The 22807-nt window shown below is 41.1% G+C and overlaps 1 protein-coding gene across 2 annotated transcripts in view; it reads left to right on the top strand.

The window, feature by feature from the left end:
- Positions 1-22807, top strand: part of grid1b (glutamate receptor, ionotropic, delta 1b) — a 284479-nt gene that overhangs the window by 220626 nt on the left and 41046 nt on the right. For both annotated transcript variants that reach the window (XM_034309228.2, XM_034309227.2), the window contains exon 5: positions 19252-19305. In XM_034309228.2, coding sequence (XP_034165119.2) covers positions 19252-19305 — 54 coding nt within the window. The remainder of the gene's footprint in view (positions 1-19251; positions 19306-22807) is intronic.

Genomic DNA, 22807 nt, shown 5'->3' with positions numbered 1-22807 from the left:
AATGGAAGGCGTCAAATGTGGGTGTGTGCAATGTGGGAAAACATAGCGGTTGACATTAAAATGGAAACTTTGTGCCTGTGTTTGTTTGCTGTAGAAAGAAATCTAGCCTCGCTTTTCTGCAGTTTTCCCTCCTGTACACCAGCGTCATCACTCCCAGGCGCAGTTTGGCAATTTCCCAGCGTGAAGAAAACCTCAGGACTTAATGATCAGCTTCAGTGTGTATGCTAGAGCGAGGAAATGACCAATCTGTGCTGGACTCCGGTCCTCCAGGACATGGGGACTGATGACCCCTGCTTCTCTTAATCCCGTTACACATCAGACTTCAGTGTGTGCTAATCATAAAAAAAAATGAATTTTCCTTATCTCACCCCCTGATGTCTCGTTCTCTTCAGATGTTGGCTGGAAAAAAAAAAAACTTGGCTGGTTTATATCGTTTCATCGGTGCCGATTTCACGCCGATAGCTTTATGTTCGCTAATTGTTCTCTTGATTCGCATTCAGAGACGAGCTCAATCCCAATGAAATGCTTACGCCTCATCCTGTTTATTAGGATCTGAAAAAAATAAAGAGTATTCGGAATTATTTTCTCAATATCTATAATGCGCATCACAGATAGCGGAGCAGCTGCGGGAAAAGCAGTAAAACAGAAGGAGCATAACGGAGAGATCGTGATTGATGGTGGCGGGATTAGCCTTATCTGATTAGCACTGTCGGTGAAACTAGGAAAAGAGAAAGGCGTGTACGTATATACACTTATATAAAATCCACAGTTTAGGTCAAATTCATCGCATTTTATTCCTCTCGCACTTCTGTAGCCAGTGTCTGACTTTACTGGACTCTCTTCCGCTCCACAGCAACACTTTCACTTCACTCTCTCTCTCTCTCTTTCCTGCTTAATTCACCTCCATGATCCACAAACTCCACACACACACACACACACACACACACACACACACACAGCTCATGAAGTGCATTTAAACTGCAGCTCAGGCAAATGATGCATCTGGATGATTCTTGCATTAATATAAACCTTTGTGGAGAAAAAAGTGATAAAACGCATGATGTGTCAGTCATTAATAAATGAAAAGTAATGTAATGTAATCATTGGTAAATTGTTGTGGTGTAAGAGGAATAAACCACTTCTGGATGTGCTGTTGTTGGAAGAGAATCAACTTCGGGATGGAAACAGCTCTGCTTCATGTCCACATCACCTCGGCGTGGATTACTTTCCTACGACAGCACGCCCCCAAGAGTTTTATCTCTTACATAACATACTAAATATATAGAGTATAAGGTATAACATTTATAGCAGTGAATAGTAATGTGACAGCTCTGTCCACACACACACACACACACACACACACACACAGGTATTTATTAGCGAGGTGGAAAAAGGCTTTATTCAGTCGCATGGAGAAGCAAATATTCATGTTCGTTTGTTTTCCAGAGTCCGACCCCTGCTTTTCGTAAGAACTCATTTGGACAATGTGCATCAGTGAGTGAAATATCGCATAATCAGATGTGAAGTTTATTTCGGAGGCGTTTCTTCAAAGGTGTTTAGGTTACGCTTAATCCAATTACTAAGACAGGAGCGAGGTCTTTATTAATATGAGGAAAGACAATGGCAATTCAGACACAATTAACACAGTGCATGAAAGATAAATGAGCGATAGAGCTCTGCTCCGCTCCCTGTGTAATAAGGAGAGTTGGCGATGAGGGCAGAAAGTAAACTTCTAGTAGTTTTCTGGTTTGGTTCATCATGAAGATCTTTTTCTTTTTCTGTAATGTCTCTCTCAGGCCAGTAGAGATGTTACTGCCATTTTTTCTCCTCCAGTAACTCGGTAGCTTTCCGTCCAATTACCTCAGCAGAGCATCAGCAGTAGAGTATTCCTCCTGTGCTCTCTCCTCTCCTGCCATTTCCGCCTGCTAGGAAAGGACAGGAAGTCAGTGTCACCACTGTTTATTAAACAGTAATCCATGATCTCATTCAGTCATTCTCTTTCACAAAAAATAATGACAGAAAAATGTGCAGTTTTTCTTAGTTCTTTTGTGGCGTGAAGAAACTCAACAACTGTCACTGTATCTGAATTCGAAAAAAAAAAAAGCCAAACAAGACAAAACATGAAGTTCTAACCAAAACCGGGGTTTTCTCTACTTTCATTAAACATAAATATATTCCCCAAAATTACGTAGAACTGTTTTTTTTACATTTTATAACCTCGACTAGGCTTTCCGCATTGATCTCGTTAGGTAAATAAGGAGCCAGTTTAACAAACACGGCTGTAAAAACAGCCTAAAGATGATGTTTGAGTTTCTAGCTTGCTAGCGACGTGTGATTTCCTCACACAGTGAACGTCATGCTTTGAGCAAGTTGTTGTAGATCTGTGTGCCGTAGTGAAACGAACATAATCCTAATCGATTCCGTCTGTAATCAGACAGCGGCTGTCGAAATGTCCGCCATGCTCCTGCTCCGTCACGTCATCATCAAAACAGAGAAGAGCGCTTACACACTCTGTACAGAGCACCGAGTTTTACAATGTTTAAATGAGCGAATAAAAAGAGTTGAAGAAGAAGAAGAAGAAGAGAAGTAATGTGAATACAGAACTGCAATTCTGAATACAGTTAAATTCCCACTCGGATCCAGATGTTTGTTTGGTAGCTATTAGGCTAACTGATCACGTGATACGAAGCATGAAGAGAAAGTAACTGCGACCAGAAGCAAGGGCATCTTTTACTTCCAGCGTCCTTTCCCCTTCGGTGAATCAGTGTTTCTGCCAGGTGAATATTTGTTCTCTGCTTTAACTGAAAGAAGAACAAAAGCGTACTTTTAATAAAATAAACAATAAACTTTTAGATCATCAGTGCGTTAGCATCTTCCAGTGGAATTGGAATAAATGTTTACATGCTTTAAATTTTCTCTCCTTTCACTTTTGCTAGAACTTCACTTGTGGAAAAGGGAAACATATTTCATTTCCAGAAATCTGTAGTTCCCACAAGTACATTTAGTAGAAAATAGAAATGGCGGAAATGTCTAGTTCTGCCATGAAACTCTATCCGTGTGCTGATTGGCTCCCTCGACGCCAGGTTCAGCCACGCTTCTCCATCTGCGTAACCCTTTACTATCCTGAGTAACTGGCCGGCTACAGCCTGCTACCCTCCTCCCCCCCAGCACCACCGTATAGATCCGCTACGAGAGGTTCCTCCTTCTGGACCCTTTGCAGCAGCAGCTGGTTCTCTACTTCTCTACGTCTGTGCATGTCTATCTATCATCTATCATCTATCATGTCTATCAGAGCAGTAGCAGCAGCATGGCAGATCTAGTCCACCAAGACCAAACCTACTTCCTTTTCTTTCGTATCGATAAAAACTGATAACCTCATTCTGAGATTTGTCATGACTGAATTGAATTTATCATCTTAGACAGATGTTACAGCAAGAACACTCGGCAAATGGCTTTAAAGGCTGATCTCAAGGTCAAAAAGTACGTAGCTCGTATGAAAAGAGATTCCAAGGACACATCTTCCAAGGACACATCTATTTAACACTGATGGAAGGAGTCTCCAGCGTCAGCGCTTTGTAACAGTCAGAGGTAAAGCTGTAACTTTAAGATCCTGTAGACAAAAGTTATGACATCATTCTTTAATTAATAAAAAAAATAGTAGTGTTTAGTGCTATCATTGATCATTTTCCCCAAACAGCACAACCCCGAGTGTTTTATTTACACTCTCGAGGTTATTTACTAGGCAGTTCTCGTGTATGTTGAAATATATATATATTTTCCGGCTCCTCTAAATGGACAGGAACAGCAGTGCACTCTGCCGTGGTTTAGGTGTTGGAACGATGCACATCTTCTCCCTGAACATATTCAGTTATTCAGTTATTCAGTTTGTGTATTGATGTTCAATGATCCATAAAACAGGAACCAGGAGAGAGTGAGTGTTTGACATTTTCCGTTTTGTTCTTCTGCTCATATTACACATTTTACACAAAGGAGGAAAAAAATGACAAAAATGTCCTCTGTGGCCAAAAAGCACGCTTTGCTTCATTGCTGAATTTTGATTATGAATCTCGACACTTTCTGAGATGAGTTTATGTCTCTTTCCTTTAACAAAAGGAAACGGAAGAAAGGAAGAGTGTCGTGTTTCTGTCCCGACCTGAAGCGAGCGTCTCTCAGCTGGTCCGTCTCTGGCCCGTCTCTGGTCCGTCTCTGGCCCGTCGCTGGCCCGTCTCTGGCCCGTCGCTGGCCCATCTCTGGTCCGTCTCTGGCCCGTTGCTGGTCCGTCGCTGGCCCGTCGCTGGTCCGTCTCTGGCCCGTCGCTGGTCCGTCTCTGGCCCGTCGCTGGTCCGTCTCTGGCCCGTCGCTGGTCCGTCGCTGGCCCGTTGCTGGTCCGTCGCTGGCCCGGGGTTCCCTCTCTTATTCAAAAGTTGCTAATTGTGTCATTTTTCATGTCAGAGCCCTGCTTGAGACGTAAGCTGGCCATATCAATCATCCTAATGGAGAAATAAGTGATCTGAAATAGAAGCTTTAATCATCTTTTCCCAGCCCTCGTCATTCAATCTATTCCGTGTGACTCAAAAGCATCAGATGTTGAACCCGAGAGCTTTTTCTTCCCCAGTTGTGATCTCTGGATGAGCTCGAGTGACATGTTCAGCTCCTCCTGGTCTTTTCTTAGTCACTCTTATTTCTGCAGTGTTGTGAGAGGGTATTTTTATCACCATACCGACTGTCTCACAATGGATTAGTTGTAAAAATGTGCTTCTAAACTTCTAAAAAGCATTATTCTTATGAAATCCAATTAAATTTTCCTCCCTCATTAAAGTTTCTACAGATTTCACCCTGAGACTGGAGTGAAATTATACCCACAAAAAGAGCTACTTTTGGAAATCAATAATACTTTTTTTTCTCAACTGAAATATATTTTTGGATCTGCTGCCAACCAGTACTGTATATGCACAAAGCTTTTCATCTAGCCAAGTGAGGCATCATTATCTGTTAACAGCCATTACTGTTCCAACGTCTCTAGCAGGAGAAAAACCCAGAATTTTACCACTAATCCTCCGTGTGGATGTCGATAGAGAGGACGGCTCCATGCTAACACGATAAACGGTAAAACATTCTGTGTGTGAAATGATATTTAACTGCAGAAACGTTTAGGTTTATAATCAACCAGCTGAGCGTAAAAACCTTCGTTATACATTTATTACGATTTGAACATGTCTGTATTATACTGCAGATCGTAATAAACTGTCTACGACTGTGATTAGTGGTGATTAGCGTGACTTAGCAAACAAATCAGACTTTTTTCTGCACAATTAGGAACATAAAATACTTACTACACCTACATACCATGCTTTTATTACTTAATGACCTTTCTGTGAATACAGAACTGCAATTATAGTCATTTTTATTAAAACAAAAAAACACATTCCAACGTTCTGAATACAGTTAAATTCCCACTTGGATCCAGATGTTTGTTTGGTAGCTATTAGGCTAACTGATCACGTGATACGAAGCATGAAGAGAAAGTAACTGCGACCAGAAGCAAGAGCATCTTTTACTTCCAGCGTCCTTTCCCCTTCGGTGAATCAGTGTTTCTGCCAGGTGAATACTCCTATACCACCTTAGTGAAGGGGCTACGGCTGAAGCATAAATATTGGCACTTCTGCATCCCATAGCGTCCCTCCATGATTTCTTAAGGTGCAACACTCTCGGATTGCCTCAACTCCATCAGAACCTAAGGGTAGGAGTAGAATCTGTATCTGCTACTATTCTGAGCTGGGTTCATGTCTTCTCCTTCAGACAGGTCTTTAGATAAGGTTCAGAAGATCAAATCACTTTTACAGTATTTACATGAGGGGTTAAGGATTAGGTTTGAGATTTGACTTCAATTAGAGTTCTTCACTCTATCACTGAGAATAAACCCTGCACCAGGAACTTCATTTCTGCCGCCTGTACTGACAACAGGTCACGACCGTAGCTCAGAACTGCACCACCTGTGGTCTGCATGAGTGCTGTTAATTAGAGAAAAACATCTAAGGAGGAATTAGATATCCAGTGGTACCTGAGAGAAACCTGGGAATATCTGTGAGAGCTGTCAGTCATGTGTGTAGTGCTGGTCAGGATTACATTTAAGGTCTTACTCCAAGCTCCTCCATACCGAAAGTGCAGTGGATCCAGTCAACATCGCCAAACTAGGATGGAGGCTACCTCAACTCCAGCCTCTCCGTAGTTACCCTTGTGTCATTAAAACCCGATTAGGTGTGAAATTAGTATTCAGCTCGTTCTCTCTCGCTCTCAGGTGTGCTGAGGAGCTCGTCTCGTCTCGGTGGGTCACAAGGCAGACTGACATGGCGGAAAGGGAAAACATGAGCGAGTGGATAAGAGAGAGAGAGAGACGGATGTGAAGGACAGATATATTACTCCAGTAATGAGACCCCAGAGGGGTTGAGAGAGAGCCGTCTGTGTACTAAGAAGCATTTTGATTTACCTCGCACCTTTTTAATAGAACATCACAACAAGCTGTTTGTACATGCACACTGAAACTGCTGACTTTTTTCCGCAGAAAGCGGCAGAGGTGTGAGCAGAAGTGTGAGCAGGGGCCGTGAAAACACCAGGAAAAAAATATAGAAAGACAAAAAAGAGGCTGATGTTCAGAAAAGGTAGTTATTTTGGAAGGCTTTTTGAATAGACGCATCAGGATGCGAGTGGAGAGTTCGGAAATGCTACACACATCAGTATGCTGCTCATGCTAACCCGCCGCATGGTGCTGTTTGCTCCGGCTCTTCCAAGAAAAAAAGAGCAGAGGAATTGTTTAGCTTTTCTTCACACACACACGCACATGCTTTCTTTGTTGGCAGAGGATCAATGGCCCATTATATTCAATCATACAGGCTTCAGTCTTAATAAGCCCAGCCTGCTTGGTAATGGAAGTCTAAAGCTGGGATGGATTCGGCTTTCTGGAACAAGGAACACAGAAATGCCATGATGAGTCACAGTGCCAAAGGGTGCCAGTATTTATCTACGTGAATGATTATCCTTGAGAAGGAAAGAGATTAAAAGTTTTATGCACTGATTACTTTGGTGGTGGAGGTGATGGGGTGAGGGAAGTATTTAGAGCAGGCTCTGTCTTGACGCGTATCCTGCCTTCAGCCTTCTGCACGGATCTAACAGCAGGTGCAAACTGTAACCGAATTACTGAGGAGGTTTAAAAATAAAATATTTGTCAGCAGAAGTGTGAACTCTTCCAGCACAGCCTTGGTTCCCTCTGGAAATGCTTGACAAATGTTAGAGATTTTGTTTAATCACGAAGCTAATCCAGATTTGACATTTTAGTGCACGTGCTTTGGAATTAAGTTACAATCCCTAATGCTTTTAAAGCCACAGCGCTGCTGAATTCTGCGTTCTGATTGGTCAGAAGGTGTTGATTAGTTCTCTATAACAGCAGCTCTGACAGTAGTGCAGGTTTATATTAAAGCGCTTGTTCTAATACGTTAGCGTTTCTATAGGAACAGCTCATTCACAGGGACGTGTACAGCGGACGCTCCATATAAACGGATTAAAAAAAACAAGGAATAATTGACATTCAGGAGATGGTTATTTATTGAACATTGATGGAAGGAGTCTCCAGTGTCAGTGCTTAAAGCAGTCAGTCAGTCAGAGGTAAAGCTGTAACTTTAAGTTTTAAATAGGCGAATGTTTATAGCTGCTGTAACATAAGTGACAACAGGAACTCACTTGTTTCCACAACATTAAATATAAATATAGACGTATTTTACTTTAATGAATAAACGTTGTTAGCGTTGGCTGTGGTATAAGAGGAATAAAACACTCCAAGCTACAACCTCAGGGCGTGTACGGTAATTTTCACTTCCTGTAACAGCACCAGTTCGGCTTTTCTATTCTTGAGAAGTTTCCTGAGAAGCGGGACTCTAAGTCAGTGTTTGTAGCTTGCTTTGGTGAGACTGAGTCGCCACCTCAGGTTTATCTCTGAATACTTGAACAGAGCGTCGTCTCTGCTCTGTGTTTCTGCTGATGGATGGAGCTTGTGATGTAAGACGCCTGAACCTCCACCTCTCCCTCTATCAGGCTTGGTGAGGTCTCTTCTATCTGCATACTATAATTGAGGTCAGTCTTCATATCTACATCTCTGTGTTTATCTCACCTCCGTCACTCTGTTCATCTCTGAGCTTTAACACCTCCATTGTGGCTGAAAACTCACTGGAATACATGCTCTCTCTCTCTCTCTCTCTCTCTCTCTCTCTCTCTCATATCCTTCTCTGTGTTTTATAGTTTATAAAATGTCTGAACTCGTAACTTTCATATCAACACTCCCTTATTGGCTTCCGGGGGGAAAAATTAATCCTTGGAACAGCTCCTGCACTCGGTTGAACCTCTTTCACATACCGAAGTGGCACATTTTTCTGAAATGAAAGGGAAAGAACTCGAACCGTGGAGTTGAAAGGTGTAAACTTATATATGAATCCGCTTCCATATAAGCCAACGTGTTAAAAAAAAGTGTGAAACTGGCTGAACAGCGTGCAGAATTAGTGTGGAAAGTAGCGAGCTGCACAGTGAGTAGCGTATGGTGGTTCGGGTGGTTTGTGTTTTTGTGTGTGTAAGGGTGTGTTTCCCAGCAGATAGACATGTTGACATATACTACAGAAAAAATATAGGGTTTAGTAGCACACTCTGTGCCGAGTCAGATATCTGCTGCATTAAACGAATAAAGCGATCTGTCATCTCTGGTTTTATCTGAGTCGAGATAAATGTCTTTTCTCTGCCTGCACTCGACTGTTTGTTCTAGAACAAAACACTTTCCTCGACATTGGTGAGAAGGTGGTGAATATTTCTCTATAACAGCAGCTCTGACAGGAGCGCAGCAGGTTTATATTAATGCGCTCGCTCTAATACGCTCTCGTTGCTATAGTAACGGCCCGTTCACAGGGGGCGTGTACAGTTTTTAAGCGACAACAGGAACTCACTCGTCTCACGGACGTTCCACAGGATTAAACACAACTACAAGCAGATTGAATTATGACAACATCCTTTAACTTACAAAACAAATGATAAACTGCTGTGTTATAAGGGGAATAAAACACTTGGGAACATGCTGTTCTAAGAAAATAATCAACTTCAGGGTGGTAACAGTAACTCTGCTTCATATTATATTATATTATATTATATTATATTATATTATATTATATTATATTATAATTCTTCACATACTTTTTAATGCGTCTGTTATTACAGAAGTAGACTGCACTTACGTTGTGCACCACGCAGACGACGTGAACACATGAGATTTTAAAAAAATTACAGAACTTTACTGAACGTAAATTGGGTTCTTGCTATTCTGCTGAGCCCTGAAGTCTTTTATTGAAGAATTTATGAGAGTAGTTTATCACGGAGAGCACATCTAATCATCTGGAGGATGCATCCATATAATAATCGCAAAAGAATCATATGCTGATGCCTGGGAATAATTAAATTGAGTATTTTATTCAGACGGTGTGTAAGGGAAGTGATTTCCTCAGCAGTCAGATCTGTAACGTCGCTTTCATTATGTGAATTGTGAGCGACTCCTGCACCTCCGAGTGAGTTATAGAGTAAAACACTCAAGATGATCTTACATCCTGAACCAAGATGATCTTACATCCTGAACCAAGATGATCTTACATCCTGAACCAAGCTCTGGAAAAGAACCACTGTAGTCATGTTCACTTTGCATTTGTGAAGGAATTTGTGATCTCTCTTCTCCTGACCTGCCGACACGCTCGTGTCTGGGACACTGCGGTTCTAAGTGATCATAAAAGATTCTAAAAAAAATTGCGAATAATACATTTTTAAAACATTTCAGCTCAATCAGTGCTCCGTTGTGATTATCACACTTCAGGAAGTGCTGCTTCAATAAACTCTCCATTGCTCCACCGAGGCGAAACCCAATTACATGAGAAAGCGAGCGTAAGAGCAGTCGGGTTCATGGAGGCCTGAAAGCCTGCGAGTAGCTCAGAAAGCTCTCTACAAATATCTCTCAAACAGATGCAGATTATATCTGTGGGAAATCTACACTCTGATTACACACACAGTATATACTGACTGATGTATTGTGCTCTCCTGCTGTGCGTCTCACTTAGTGTCTGCTGTAAGATCCCTGCTGTAATATTCATAAAGTCGAGGTCTGAGGACGAATAAGCAGCCAGTTAGATTTCTGAGAAGCTTTCCTGAGCCATCTTTTCAAACAGGAGCGACGCTGACTCGACATTACACACAGAACTCCACTCATTATTGTCTCGTTCTTGATATCAGACACATCGTTTAATCAGAGTCACAGTAATCCCTTACTTTCACACGACCGAGTCACTCGTGTCCATTATAGTTTGTGTCTTGTGGGCGTGTAGCAGCGGTTATTGTCGCTGCATGTGGGCGTGGCCTGTCCATCATGGGGTTATTTATATTTTTGGATTCAATGAGGAACAGTAGTAGCTATATCCTGTATACAATCACTGTCGCTATCGCTCCTGCAGCTCTTCTGACTGATCCTTTACCCTCTGATTAAACATTTCCATCCTGGTGGGCGTGGTCTCTCGGATGACTCCGCCCCCAATCCACAGGGCACGAGGGATTACTGATTTGATGAAGAATGAAAATGATGTAAATCAGATGCACACACACACACACACACTGAGGGAGACTTTCAGAAGAACGGTTCTCCAGTACCCTTCCAGAGAGGTGAATTAAAGCTGTTCTGGAGGCTCATGGTGGTCCAACATCTCGCTTTTTGTGTTACGTTACTTTTAAATGGCATTTTATAATCTCAAATTAACCAGCGTTAATGTGATTTGAATAAAATATCACTAAGCATGAGCTGATGAAGTTGTGGAACAATGTATTTAAGCGGTTTGCTAGCTCAGACCTTTGCTCCTGTAGACAGTAAAATGAGGAGCCACACAGCCTTTAGTTATTAAAACACGAATGCGGTGCAGCTCAGCGCTGCTCGCACGCCTTTATACTCACTTATCTCTCAGCGCCACTATTTTGCAGCACAATGCGTTTCATTGTGCAGTAAGCAGTCTCGCCTGGTAATGACGCTGTCCCCATTTCATATTCTTCCATCAAGTCGATTATATCATCAGCATTAGAGGCTTCAGAAAATCCTGTTTAGCTCCAAATGAGTCCTTCTGAGTGTGTTGTTGAGTCTAAAGCCTAGTTCTTCTTCTCAAGTTACTCAACCGCTAATTCATGTTCGAAATAAAGTTCGAAAGAGACAAAAAATAGATTTTTTTTGTTTCTTTTATCTTCACACATTTGATTGCTTTTTCTACTTGAAAAGGTGTGTTTTTTGTTACGTGTGCTGTTTGAGAAGTTTCATGTAGTCGGATCAATACTTCAACAGAGATGTTTACAGATATTGTGTTCTTGCTTTTGTTCACATGGCTGAAATAGTGACAGAAAATTGCAAAAAGGGCAACTTCTTGGTGAAGAAGTTTATGTTGGTAACAACAAACTAAGGAAATCTAGGACTCATGCTAACTTTATTAGCTACGTACACTCGCCAGAGGCACCAGCGACCTGTGCTACTTCCTGACGTCTCTGTACACGTATAGTGAGAATGAGAGCTCGAAGTGTTTCTTCCACGATAAACAGGAACTAACTGCAGGCAGGAGGTAAAGTTGTGAGCGGGGAACTGAAGAAACGCTGTAGGATCGGTCTGAGGAATCATTCGAGACGATCGTTTGGTTTTGCAGCTTTGAGAAAACCTCAATTCAATTATGATTTGCGGTGAGAATGGTGACTCTGTGTCGCACACGTACGGATAAATTAAAAATGATCTCCTGTCACCGTGTCCCTCGCTGGTGTCAAGGCAAAGGTGGATACCGTGTGATGTATAGACCTGTGTGTTATTTGGTTTATGAAAAATCTTACATAAATTACTGTTGATATGTTTCATCTGGTCAGATCAATGCTGCTTAGAGAGATGTTTTAGAGATAAGGTGTTCTTGCTCTTGTTCATGCTTGGCTCAAAAAAGAGAAAAACAAGCACCCAGACTTTGTTGGTATGATGATAATAGCAAAGTGAGGAAATTTCTGGAAATTCTTCAGCAGTGCTCCACTGATGAGCGTACAGGATTCGTGTTGGTTCCCAGGAACTCTCAAACAGTTCCACCATAGTTCATGTGTAATCTCTGACAACCAGTGCACAGTATCTCATGCAATTATCTTAAATCCACAAACACCAACACAACACAACACAACACAACACAGCTCTCCTGAGTTCTCATTTGGACAGCTTTCATAAGCCACAGACCTAGCGCTGATCCTGACGGAGTCGCTCCCCGAGGAGCTTCATGCACTGAGCTGCAGCCGGATCATCACTGCGTGGAGTTAAATAGAACTAAACAGCGTTTTACTCCCATCATTCCCCGAGGCCACGACAAGTGACTCATGTGTGACTAAGAGATGGGAGATAGTAAGTCAGGCTTAACACACCCCCAAACCAAACAGCCATCATGTATGATATGTCTCATGAGGTCGCTATTGTGCTAGCATTATGGCAAAATGGAGGCAGGGTACCTTTTGTCTGGTAATTGAATAAATTGTCAATTATCGGATTGTTGCATGTGTGTGACGGAGCGCATTTGCTGCTTTTCAGCCGAGTTCAACCTGCAAAATCACAGCGCGCTTTACACAAAGGAAACAAAGGAAACACCACGGGATGCACCACTGCTCATTTCACTAGCTGACCAGTATTACAAAATATTTGATTTGCATAGTGCAGGAGAAATTCATCTTCACTTCATACCAAATGATATCAACGTCCTACACGATGTGCGGTTAGCTGGAGAACTGGTGTCATTTTGGGTGAAATATTTTCAGACTAACAAACTAAATTTAGCTGCTTTTGCTGTTTTTCTTTTTTTTTTCCATCATCCCGACTAGTCGACGTTTCCCCTCGCGAATGTGTGAGTTTATACAAGCCAGAGATATCACAAGTCATCCAGCAATCAGAGAACATCAGAAGCACCATCTGTTAGCAAAAGTGGCATTACATGGTCATATGGTGTGTGTGTGTGTGTGTGTGTGTGTAATGTCCACCACTGCTTCAGCTGAGGCAGTATGGAGACTTCCCACACAGCATATTGTTATTCATAATCATTCATCTCCCTTAACAACGCAGCGCTCTGGTTTGACGTGAAATTAGCGGAAACGCACATGGAAAGAAACGGGAGGTTCGATTTCTCGAGCCCGTGACGATGTTTCTTCAAAAGAATTTTTTATTGTTAATTGATTTTTTTTGTAAAGTTTAACTCTCCTCTGTTGTGGCCTCCTCCTCCTCGTGCCCGACCCCATCAGTGCCCACGGAGACGGCTGCGTCCTGACCGCCGGAAGCGCATGAAATCACAATGACTCGCACGACCTCTTCACACCGAGAGAACCAGGCTGCCAAGCCGCCGTGTGTGTGTGTGTGTGAGTGTGTGTGTGTGTGTGTGTGTGTGTGTGTGTGTGTGTGTGTGTGAGTATGTGTGTGTCTGACAGAATGCAGTCGTTACTCCCTAAAACTCTTATTCACTCCTTATCTCCAGTCTAAGCTTGATCTGAAGTGAATGTACAGACTGTTAATGCTAAATAAATAAATAAAATAAATAAATAAAGGTGCTGAAAAAGGTTTTTGAGAAGCCAGAAACCCCTTAAACTGCAAATAATTTCCACTCAAGCCATCAATACAGATTTAAAAAAAAATACATAAAAAAAAAAAATATATATATATATTTCAAATATTACACTGCAAAATAAATAAATAAATAAATAAATACATTTTAAATATGCTCAACTTGATCTACTGTTCCTTACTATAAGATTACAATAAACCAAAAATAAGATTATTAAACTTACTTTTAGGTTTATTTATTTATTTATTTATTTATTTATTTAGCGGTGAATGCCCATTATTTAAAGGTGTACAATAATAATCTGGATATTTATTAGAGCCAGTTTTTTTCTTTATTTGTATTCTTTTAGGTTTATATTACACCCATTCGATTCAGTGGATCAGAATATGATTCTAATAACAGAAGGAACTAATAGATAAATATTCTGTACTAATTTAAATTTAAATAAAACAGTGGTCTGATTTTGAGATCCACTGCCATAAATAACGTTTTGTTGCTGCTGAAATAAAGTGAATAATCATTTAATCCCTTCCACGTTTATACTAGGAATTATTTTGTGGCATAAATCAAGATCCATCAATCACAAGGTTCTTTCGGAAATGAAAAAATATTTTTACGGCTTTATTATCGCTCTCAAGAATCATTTCTGTCATCTTTATTTTTGAGAATATAAAAAAAAAATCCATTAATTTCCCATATTTCTCCCAACAGGTCACTTTTTCCTTCTAATTTTCTACCTTTTTTTTTTTAATCACTCGCTCATATGATAATGCCTCACACGTTTTTAATAACTCCATGACATTTCTCCCACGGCTCATTTTCATTAAATCGGTGTCCAAATGGCAGAATGAAGACGCAGGGCATGAAGAAGAGAAGAGACTGTAAAATAAAACACTGTGTGTGGTGCGGTTCTGGGAAAATAATCCACGACGGGGTGGTGAGATAAAGCAGAGTTACTGTTCCTGTGAGAACATGTTGTGCTGGTACAAAGCGCTGACGCTGGAGACTCCTTCCAGAAAATGTTAAATAAACGTTTCCCTGTGAACGAGCCGTTACCATAGAAACGGTACCGTATTAGAACAGCGCACTGCAGCCAGAACTAGGAAACTAATCATCACCTTCTGACCAATCAGAATGTTCTCGCTCAGATCCCTCGCTCGCTCCGTCACATCTACACGGCTGTGAGATTTCCGCTGCGTGGATTTCGCTCATTAAAGCAGAGTGCATTAGGACGGAGGATCAGCCCGAGCACGGACAGATCATTTACCAATTCCTGCTAATTGATTTTTCCCTCTAACTAGAACACAACTTCAATACATCATAGATCTTCCAGGATCCATAAATATGGCTCTAAGTGCTCACTAATTTGATTGATTAAGATTCAGTTAATGTTTGTGCTTGATAAAGGAGTGTCTCTGGCCTGGTCACGTGGGAAACGCCAGCGGTGATCGATTTCCTCGTTTACGCTGAACTTAATGTCCCTTACAGTAAACTGTAAAACGACTTCACGTGTCATTAATCATGTGATTCACCTGCGAAATTTACACGTGTGGTTTTTACATACTTCACAGTGTTCACATGTGATGCATTTATTTATTTATTTATTGATTTATTACATGATTCATTCACCAGATGTTTTTCCTGACAATTTGGTTCACATCAGATTTTTTTACACAATTAATTTATTATCACATATGATTATTTTTTTTTACACATGCTTCATTTACTGTCTTGTGATTTTTATACCTGATTAATTTATTTTTTAACAGGTGATATTTTTAATTTTTCACATATATGGCACATGGTTCTAGTTTTGATGTGATCCGTGTGGATTTTCCTTCAGTGATGCAGTAGTGTGTGAATGATGACGCATGCACTCCGCTCTCGTCTCCTTCTTGTCGCTCGTGGCAGGTTGTGTTGTGGTTTTCTGGAATATTGAACACAGCGAACACGCAGTAACACACAGAGAGTCGTCCTGTTCCCGTGTGTTTTTTCTCCAGAAGGTGAATGAGAAAACCCCTGAGCAATCGTAATGGTGTGATTTTAATATTTGCTCTGCATCTCTTTCTGCGTCCCTCGACACCATGGCTGTGTAAAGAGAAAGTCCCGGGAATGGACGTACCTGTGCTCATGCATTAACACAACGCACGAGAGAGAGAGAAAGCATGCAGCTCTGTGCAGATTGATCTCTCTTTGTAAAAGCTCTTAAAACAGCCACTGAGCATCGGGCTGCGTCACAGCGCTTTCCCCCGCCTGTTAATGGCTGAGCGGTGACTCGAAACCCCCTCCCCAGCCGCCTCCGTGTCACCAGGGCCTGCCACTCCAGAAATCACAGCCTTAGAGCTACACAAGCCCCGACTTCCACTCAGCCCAAAGTGCAGAACCCCGGTGAGCACGGGCTCGGAGACTACACACACCTTCCTCTGGCTCTGAGATTAACACTGCTCTGGGAGAAAAATCACAGCCTGAGCGTCACCTCTAGCCTTGAGTTCATTCCACAGAAAGATTGATGCCGTAAAATAACTGATGGCCAACAGGACAATAACATTCTCTAAACCAGACGTGTCAAACCTACGGCTCATAGACAGGATTCAGCTTCTAATCCGGCGCAACACACGGATTTCGAAATTAAAATCCTCTTGTGGATCCTAATTGAATTGAAAGAGTCGAATTTGCAGGACGTCTCTGTTATTCCACTAGGGGGCAAAATAGAGCAATAAACTCTCAGCCATTGTAACAAACTTCACTAATGGGCAAGGAGGAGGCGGGAATCGAGTGAACACCGTCGTAACGTTTAATAATAAACAGAACTCAAACATAACATCACGTAGCACCAACATAAAACACACCGTGCATCTCTCTCTCTCCCTCAGGCGTTTCCAGCCGTTCCTTTATCCCTCTCTCTCTCACGGATTAGTGCTAGGGGTGTGTCCTCACAGCCTGACTCCTCCCTCCTCCTCGTCACAGCCATTAACTCAGCTCCTCACAGAATACGCTAACGACAGTCTATTATAATTCATCTGACGCTGTAACTGTCTCTTAACCCGAAAGAGCTCATTCAGGAGTTTCACAGCAAACAGAATTAAAATTAATGCAATTACAAGTTTTACATTTTTTACATTTTTTCCCTTCTACCTCAATTTCCCAATTACTAATAATCCCAATTAATCCAATATGGCCCGATACCTAAGATGAGTTTGGCACTGCTGCTCGAAACTGAAGCATTAAATACCTAAAATAAGTCAAAAATGTGCAGGTCGTCTTCATCTTACACAATAACTGTAGGAATTCCAGGGACAGAGAACTGGATTAGGATTACAACAAATCAACAAAATCAGCAAAATATGATGATAAACATATCTGGCAACAAATTTCATTATCAGTTAGATGAAATATCTTCTGAAGCACTATGTCACTTCGTTTAGACTGAAACGCAGTTAATTACTAGATAGCGATGCATTTATTTGGAGCAGAATATACATTATGCCACAAGTGGAGAATGAATTCATTTATAATTGATTCAAATAGCTTCTCTGCTTGTGGCATGATGTATAGTCTGTTCCAAATAAATGCATTATTATCTAGTAATTAACTGCGTAGTAGTGTAAAAAATGAAACCATAAGCTTTGATAACTATTGAATCATTTAATTTTCTTAACATACACAATATTTATATTTTTAATATCTGTCGTGTGTTTGGTGCTGGGAGTCGACTCACTGAATCCAGCCATTCTGAGTCAACTCCAAAGCTTTGCAAACGAATCTGCACACCAAAAAATGAGTCACTTCATGCAAAGCGAGGCAGGAAGACTGAATATAGCATCAGGGAGTTTCAGTTAGTGCGACAGCGCGTGTGTATTGGGTTTTATTTTGGTTTAGACTGCTCAGAACTGAACAGTCAAAGTGCAAGTGATTCAGAGCCAACGTCCATTACTCACACTGACATTAGCTCCAAACTGCACCAAAGGTACAGAACACTGTGACCTTACATCAGTTTGGGTGTCTGATATGAAAAAAAAAAAAACAAGTGTTGGACATAAAGTAAGCACCTGATAATATTGTGTTGCTGTGACGGATTTCTGTAAAGCTGCTCTGGGACGATGTCTGTTGTTAAAAGTGCTTTGGAAATAAAAAAAAAAGAAAAAAAGAATTGAATTGAATTAAGAATACGTGTTAACATGCACGCAGTGGTGTGTCCAGTGTAACGCTGTGGATTTCAGTTGTTTTAAAAGCCACAAACATTTCCCCGGTCCTTATAAATTTGAAATCGTGAGATGATGTTAAGGGTTTCTTTAATGACAACTGGCTCGTACACTTTTAAATGAACAGAATAATATATAAGTGTGTGAGTAAATATATACGGGGTGTTGATTTTGTTTCCTCGTGTTGGTGGGAAATGAAGCACTTTGCTATGCAGCTACGTGATGCAGAACTCTGTAGATAAAGATTTGAAATAAAGTGTGATTTTGGTGCGTTTCTCTGGAGTTTATAGTTCAGTCGAGTGAAAAAGATAAAGAGATAAAGGGTAAAACGTGGCCAGCACAATGTGCGAGCTGGAGTCTGTGGAGTCTTGGAGCTGAATAAGGTCTTGACACGACGAGTCCGGAGTGAATTGGCCTTAAGAAGCCTTGGAGGAAGAGCGTACGCTTAACCTTTCTGTGTTTTTCAAAATAAATTTTACTGTTCTACTGCTGCGGAATAAAGTAACGGACACCGGTTACAGCGTGGTGAATATAATCTGAGCTTTACGCCACAGGAACACATTTCACCGAGTAAACACATGCAAGGAGAGCCGCTACTGAACCCCGTGCTCAGTCCTCGGGCTGAACAACTCCACAGATGGTCTTCAGTCACACCTCCTTCCTTCTTCTTATATTAAACATCATTACAGTAATATTTAGAGACGCCTCTGCCTTTAGGTTCCTAATTCATAATAATTTATTAATAAAGAATGCATTAAAATAGTCAGTGATGTGGACATGTGATGAGGCCCGAAGCGGAAACGCCTCTGTTCTGAAGAAAACGTAAAGTTACTGCTTCACCTCTGACACTGGAGACTCCTTCCATAAATGTTAAATAAATAAATAAATAAATGTTTTAATCGGCTGTACACGTCCCTGTGAACGAGCTGTTACTATAGAAACGATAACGTATTAGAACGAGCGCTTTAATATAAACCTGTGATTTGCCTTGCAACCCCGTGACCAATCAGAATTGAGAATTAGCAGTGCTGTGATGTAATAGAAATATAAATCCCACTTCCGAGCTCGGGGATCGATGTCATTGTGGAACGTATCCGGACTTTTCCGTATCTTGGCCGTGTGAATGTAATGTTTAACAGCTCAGTGAGATGTGTGTAAAAATCTCCCCGTGAGAAATGCACTATATTCTCTTCACCGTGTAACTCTGTGTCTTTTGTATAAATGGCTCCATGATGCATTGTGTCCAGAGTGGAAACATGTCCCGGGGATTGTTTTGATCACACCGAGTGATCCAGCGTCCGTCTCTACGCATGTGACTGTAATCTCCGTGGCCCTGTTCAGTCTGGACTCATCACCTTGCTCTCTTTTCTCTCTCTCCACAGGCCGTGGAAACCAACCTGGCCTCCAAAGACAGTCACTGGGTGTTTGTGAACGAGGTAAGAGAAACTATTTCCCTTCCTTTCTCCAGTTTTGCTTTCCGCTTTCTCATTAGCATAAACTCTTTGTGTTCAGTGCGTGCAGTTTGTTTCGAAGAGCTATTGTATAAAAAGTGTGTGAGAGTTTAACATCATCGTCTGTTTGCTCTGCCGTACCATATTACAGTTTAAGGACAACCGTTTGAAGTTTTTGTCATCAGTTCTAATGTTTCGTTTAAGTTATATAGTCAGGTCCATAAGTATTTGGACAGGGACACAATGTCGGTAATGTTGCTTCTGTTCTCCACCACAGTGGATTTGCATTGAAGCAATCATGATGTAATCGAAGTGTAGACTTTATTAAAGTGTAGCTTTAATTCAAGGGGTTTAACAAAAACACTGCAATAAGGGGTCCCTGGAGGACTTGTGATCAGGCCTTGGCACTTTCACCGCCGTGGCCTGTGTTCGATTCCCGGACAGGGAGCCAACCCCAGCCACTCTGCCAAATCAAACCTGAGGACCAGTGATCCACTGTGGCGACCCCTAACGGGAGCAGCTGAACCATTTAGGAATTACAGCCATTTTTACAGAGTCCCTCCATTTTCACAGGCTCAAAAGTAATTGGACAAACTAACAATCATAAATATTAGGATTATTTTTAATACTTGGATGCAAATCCTTTGCAGTCAATGACTGTCTGAAGTCTGGAACCCATGGACATCACCAAATTCTGAGTTTCCTCCCTTGAGATGATTTGAAAGGTCTTTACTGCAGCAGCCCTCAGTTGCTGCTTGTTCGTGGGTCTTTCTGCCTTCAGTCTTGTCTTCAGTAAGTGAAAAGCAGCTCAGTTGGGTTGAGGTCAGGTGACTGACTCAGACAGTGAAGAACATTTAATTTCTTTGCCTTAAGAAGGTCTTGGGCTGCTTTCAAGGTACACAGAGAAGGAAGGGAAGAGAAGAGTATGGAGAAGGAAAGGAAGGGCTCATGATCCAAAGCATACCACATCATCTGTCGAACATGTGGAGGCAGTGTTATGGCATGGGCATGTATGGTTGCCAGTGGAACTGGCTCACTGGTGTTTATTGATGATGTGACTGCTGACAGAAGCAGCAGGATGAATTCTGAAGTGTTTAGAGCTACTTTCTGCTCACATTCAGCCAAATGCTGCAAAACTGATAGGACGCTGCTTCATAGTACAGATGGATAATGACACAAAACATACCGTGAAACCAAACAAAGACCTTCTTACAGCAAAGAAAATAAATGTTCTTAAATGTCTGAGTCAGTCACCTGACCTCAACCCAATAGAGCTGCTTTTCACTTACTGAAGACAAAACTGAAGGTAGAAAGACCCACAAACAAGCAGCAACTGAAGGCAGCTGCAGTAAAGACCTGGCAAAGCAGGAAGGGAGGAAACTCAGCATTCTGGTACGAGTTAATCTTGCATCAGAACTGGAGAGGTTTTTTTAGAGGTCTTTTTTTTAGCAAAGTCTAATCTGGCCTTTCTGTACTTGAGTGTTACCGGTGGTTTGCATCTTGAGGTAAACGTCTATATTTATATTCATGAAGGCATCTCTAGATTGTAGACTTTGACAGTGATACGCCTTCCTCCTCCAGAGTGTTCGTGACTTAGTTAGATGTCGTGAAGGGGTTTTTCTTCACCAAGGAAAGGATTCTGCGATCATCCACTATAGTTGTCTTCCGCGGTCTTCCAGGCCTTTCGGTGCTTTCCTTCTTTTTAAGAATGTACCAAATTGTTGATTTGGCTGCTCCTAAAGTTTCTGCTGTCTCTCTGATAGGTCTGTTTTGTTTTTTTTTTAAATCACTGTGTCATTTTTAAGAAATATGAAAACATATTTACTCCTAGAAAAAAAAAAGCTTTTGTGAAATGTCCTATTTTTTTTCGTGAATAAAGGACATCTTTGAGCTGTGGTGATGTCTCGAGCACTTCCCCTCTACAGGAAGGCTATAAAATCACACGTTTGTTCTAAAAATGCACTGATGCAAACAGATGTACCTCAGTATAACCCTTTACCCGTCTGAGTGTCATTAGCGTAGCGTCTCTGTTACATATAGCAAGTTTGAAGGAAAGTAAAACGCTGGCACTCCACACAGCCGAGGATTACACAGGAAAAAGAGAAGCCTGTGCCTCGTGTACTTCCTTCCCATCATTCTGTTGTTGAATAAAAGTGGAAGTTAATGGAGCAGTGATGCTCCTTACACATGTTAGATATCTTTAGATAATATAAAATGATTGCTGGGGCCATTTTCTTAGCTGGAGAATAGAATTTCTTAGCTATCTTGCACAGCAGATCAGTTTGCAGGAAGACTGGTGTGGCGAGGAACAGGATGCTTTACACCTCACGAAACACACACTTTATATTTCTTTACATTTCTGCATTAAAGTCACCTCCACAGGCTGCTCCGAGCACTTCGCATGGACTTTACAGAAACTGAGCAAATGGTTCTGATGTGGATTCATGTGTGATTAATGCAAAGAGAAGCTAATAGTGCTCCAAACTTAACGAAAATCCATTACGTTTTAATTTATTAATGCACTACTAGCTCAGATTTGTTTTAGCAGTGAGTCACTGGGTGTAATGGAAGTGATCTAGTGAAGAAACCTGAAGAAATACAAGGTGAATAAAAAAAAAAAAAAAAAAAAATTGCGATTTTTTTTTTGTCTTATTAAGTTGAAGAGAGAGAATAAAGAGAGGCTGGTGAGGGAACGAGTGTTTATAGCTGCTATAACGTAAGCGACAACAGGAACTCACTCGTTTCACTGACACTCAGTCGTACTTTAGTTATTAAATCTTTCTTTAATTGTGGAATTTATTTTCCGATAAATAATTAAAAATTGTCTGGCTAACAAATATATTTGAAACCACTTAAGAACATAATTTCAGAAAAACATCCCTGTGTTACATCATTTTATTTCTTTTATCTTTTATCAGTCTGATCTATTCCCTGACACAGCATGGTGCTGTTTATTATAAATACTGTAGCTAAGAATTTTGGGCTTCCTGAAATCCTAATATTACACTAAGAAAGTTTTACTGCTGCTACTTCAATAAGAAACATTTCATTACAGGCCTCTCTAACTGTGTATCATTACATTAATTATTATTCTCATTAATAATACCAGAAGAAGAGAGGACACTGTATTATTAACACATCTTCACAGATTCTGTCCCTCATTTCACTTTCCATAAATGGTTCGAATTCGTTTCCTGTTGCCATGGCAGCTGATTAGTACCACTTGTTGCTTGTTACCCTGTTATTAGTGTGTGTGTGTGTGTGTGTGTGTTTAGATCTGCTGCTTTCACTGTGAGTACTGAATGAGTAACTCCTGCATTACTGACTCAGGAATTTCATGACCTTGTGTTTAGACCTCTCAGGCTTTCACTCTTCCTGTGTTTTGATCTTTTGCTTGTATTTTTTGCATTTCATCAAATACACATTATTTAAATACACATCCAACCTCCACGTCCCGCATATATAATTAATCTTATAGAGCAGAGCA

Source organism: Pangasianodon hypophthalmus, chromosome 12 (assembly GCF_027358585.1).
Source record: "Pangasianodon hypophthalmus isolate fPanHyp1 chromosome 12, fPanHyp1.pri, whole genome shotgun sequence".
NCBI classification, from domain to species: Eukaryota; Metazoa; Chordata; class Actinopteri; order Siluriformes; family Pangasiidae; genus Pangasianodon; species Pangasianodon hypophthalmus.
This window is presented reverse-complemented; position numbering and strand designations above follow the sequence as displayed.